The 3,389-nt window shown below is 41.5% G+C and overlaps 1 protein-coding gene across 1 annotated transcript; it reads left to right on the top strand.

The window, feature by feature from the left end:
- The first annotated feature begins 377 nt into the window (after positions 1-377).
- On the top strand, positions 378-838 carry LOC122702073 (60S ribosomal protein L10-like). Its single transcript, XM_043915584.1, has 2 exons — positions 378-382; positions 503-838. Exon 2 carries the CDS (start codon positions 521-523, stop codon positions 821-823), a length of 303 nt encoding a protein of 100 aa, XP_043771519.1. The 5' UTR covers positions 378-382; positions 503-520; the 3' UTR covers positions 824-838.
- Positions 839-3,389: the final 2,551 nt, after the last annotated feature.

Genomic DNA, 3,389 nt, shown 5'->3' with positions numbered 1-3,389 from the left:
GTCCCTGGGTAGAGAGCCTTTTTGTGGGCAGGCACACAGCCCACCTTCTAGTTAACCTTTATCTTCTTCAGGGCAAGAATAAAGGTATTTACACATTCTTGCCATCTTTTCCCACCCTATGTTCTGAGTTACCCAGAGTCTTTAGTTCTTCATATGCATAATTAAGCTCCTGGACACACACACACACACCCCACAATGAATTATTAAAAAATGCACAATGATTTATAAAAGCCTGTCTCTTCAGTTGAAAACCTGTTTTCAATATTACTGATGCTGATAAGGGTTTTGAACACATTTTGGAACTGAAAACAACCTCATTTAATATCTCCAAATTCCATCCAATTCAATCTTTGAAAAGATGCTGAGGAAAAAGAAAATAGCTGTGAGTATATTTATTAAAAAAAAGATTCATATGCAACCTGTTGCCTGTACAGGTAGCCCTAAGGGACCTTGGAGACAACTCTTCCTAGTGGGCATTCATGACTGGCCTCCTGTTTCCCAGTCTAGACTCCAGACAGGTATGCGCGGTGCCTTTGGAAAGCCCCAGGGCACAGTGGCCAGGGTCCACATTGGCCAGGTCATAATGTCCATCCGCACCAAGCTGCAGAACAAGGAGCATGTGATTGAAGCCCTCCGCCGGGCCAAGTTCAAGTTCCCTGGCCGTCAGAAGATCCACATCTCCAAGAAGTGGGGATTTACCAAGTTCAATGCGGATGAATTTGAGAACATGGTGGCAGAAAAGCGACTCATCCCGGACGGCTGTGGGGTCAAATACATCCCTAATCGTGGTCCCCTGGACAAATGGTGGGCCCTGCACTCCTGAGCATCAGCTCTGTTCCCTCCTTAATCACGCTCACCAATAAATGCTATTTCCTGTCCAAAAAAAAAATTCAATAAATAAATAGGGCAAAAGTATTCCAAACAATTTATGTAGGTGCCACATGAAGGAGGTGGAGCTCAACTTCCCTCCCCTTGGGTTTGGGCTGTGCTTAGCAGTGTGATTTAAAGAGTAGAGTACAGAAAGTATCTTTTTTATAGTGGAGAAAGTTTGGAAATGGTACCTTGGCCAGGTGATCAAGGTTAATATCATCAGTGACAAGCCAAGTTAATAGCATGCACCCTTGACGTGGTACGATGAGAATGGCACTTTACCTCTGCAGTCTTCCTCCCCAAAACCAATAACCCCGGTCTGACCACGGAATAAACATCAGACAAATCCTGATTTGACAGACATTCTACAAAGGACTCAACTAGCACACATCACACCTTAAAACTGTCAAGGTCATCAGAAGTAAGGAAAGTCTGAAAAACTGTTACAGACCAAAAGAAATGAAGAGACATGATGACTAAATGTAATATGGTTTCACATTACTACATCAAAGTGATCTTCGAACAGAAAAAGGACAATACAGAAAAACTAGTGAGATCATAATAAACTGTGGAGTTTAGTTAATACTAATGTACTAAAATTGGTTCATAATGAGACAAATGTGCTAGGGTAATGTTAGATGTTAACAATGGGGACATTGGGTGACAGGTATGTGGGAACTCTGTACTGTTTTTGCAACTTTTCTGTAAGTAAATAACTATTCTAAAATAAAAATTATATTCAAGGAAATGGGATAAAGAATGTATTAGATCTCTTACTTAAAAAGTACAGTATGAAAATCAATGTGGAAGAGAAAATGATGTTGATTGTTTCCAATCTGATTCCAAGGATTGAGAAGTGGTGCAGTGTCCAACAGGTGGCTACATCAGTAATTGTGGTTATTGGAGAATTGCACAAAATATTTTTCTGTTAAAAAAGAGAGATGAGGAAATACAGGTAAATAAAAAATAGAGTAGGAAAGGAAGATACAAACCAGAGTGAGAGAAACACACAGAACACGTGCCACAAAGACCTATTTCATTTTCTGGAAGTGTGCCAGCAGCTTGGCAAGAGCTCTCCCTAGAGGGGAATATGGTCAGGCACACGGAGTGTCCATAAAGGTAATACCGACCAGTTGTGCAGAAAAATCTCACGTTTTCCGGATACTGAGACCAGAGGGAGAATTTTCTTCTGTATCTTACTGTGACCGTCATCTTTACTGTCATTCCTATAGTAAATTCAACAAAGAGGTTTCTCTTTAGTTCATTTCTGTACCCAATCCATAACATTTCAGCAACATACAGTAAAAGCAAATACTATGAATGTCTGGGAGCAGAGTATTAATGAACACAGAAGTTAAGAGCAGGTAATCAGCTGGGATGAGGGTTAGATTAGTATCTTCCAGAAAGTCAAGCAGCCTGGTAAGGACCATATCAACTCCACATAGAGACAGGCCAGGGAAGCAAATAATCACTGGACACTAGAGTATTTTATGCCCTGAGCTAGGCACTAGGGTGTCACAGGTAAATAAGATGTGGGTGGTACCTGTTTTGGAGGGTATTACCTTCTGGCTGAGAAGAGCTATTGCACATGTGACATGTGGACAGGTTTATAGACAGGGTAGCCCTAGTGGTGGTGCGGAAGGAGATGTGGGAATCAGAATATATTTGTGAAGAAGAGGTATTTAGGATGGTTACTCTGGTGGTGTTTAGAAAATGTGGAAGAAGTGAAGATTCCAGAGGCACACAGGAGTTGGAGGCATTCCAGAGGTGAAATAGAAAGATTGCCTGGATATTGAACTCTGTTTCTGGCCCATATGAACTTCATCTATCGGTTAAGACCATTTTGGTTGGAAGTGACAGAACCCAAATCTACATAGCTTGCTGGAAAGGAAGTGCTGGTTAGCTTCTTGAATCAAGAGTGCATTGATCAAATGATAGAAAGACCAGAGTACGCCTGGGCCTTGGGAAACCAGAGACTCTTGAATGTCATAGGAATCTGTACTTTCCTTTTCTTGTCTCTATTTTTTTGTGTGGTTTTTGTTGTTGTTGTTCCATTTCATTGTTGTTTTGTGTGTGTGTGTGTGTTTTGTTTGTTTTTGGTGTAATTTTTTTGGCCTCACTTCTGGCTTGCGGGATCTTAGTTCCCCAACCAGGGATCAAACATAGGGCCAGGGCAGTAGATCTCTGAATCCTAAACCACTGGACCACCAGAGAATTCCCTCTCTGTGTGGAGAGATTGTTTCATTCCCCCGAAAACTGGCTTTCTCCACACTGGACACTGGCCTTTGTTAACTCTAAGGTTTTTCATCTTAAGATCTCTGCCACTCAAGAGACTGCCTATTTATTTATAGTTTGAAAAACTCTGGAGAAAAGATTTGGGTTTGGTTAAGAACAAATTAATAGCAGCCAAGGTGGGGATGGGGTCAAGGAAAAACATGAAAGCTATCCTGACAGACTTATAGTTGAGGAGACAGGAAGCTACTGTCTTCCAGCTACTCCAGGAAGATGATTGCTGGACA

This window comes from Cervus elaphus, chromosome 10, assembly GCF_910594005.1.
Source record: "Cervus elaphus chromosome 10, mCerEla1.1, whole genome shotgun sequence".
NCBI lineage: Eukaryota > Metazoa > Chordata > Mammalia > Artiodactyla > Cervidae > Cervus > Cervus elaphus.
Note: the sequence above shows the minus strand (reverse complement) of the source record. Positions and strands in the feature narration are given on the sequence as shown.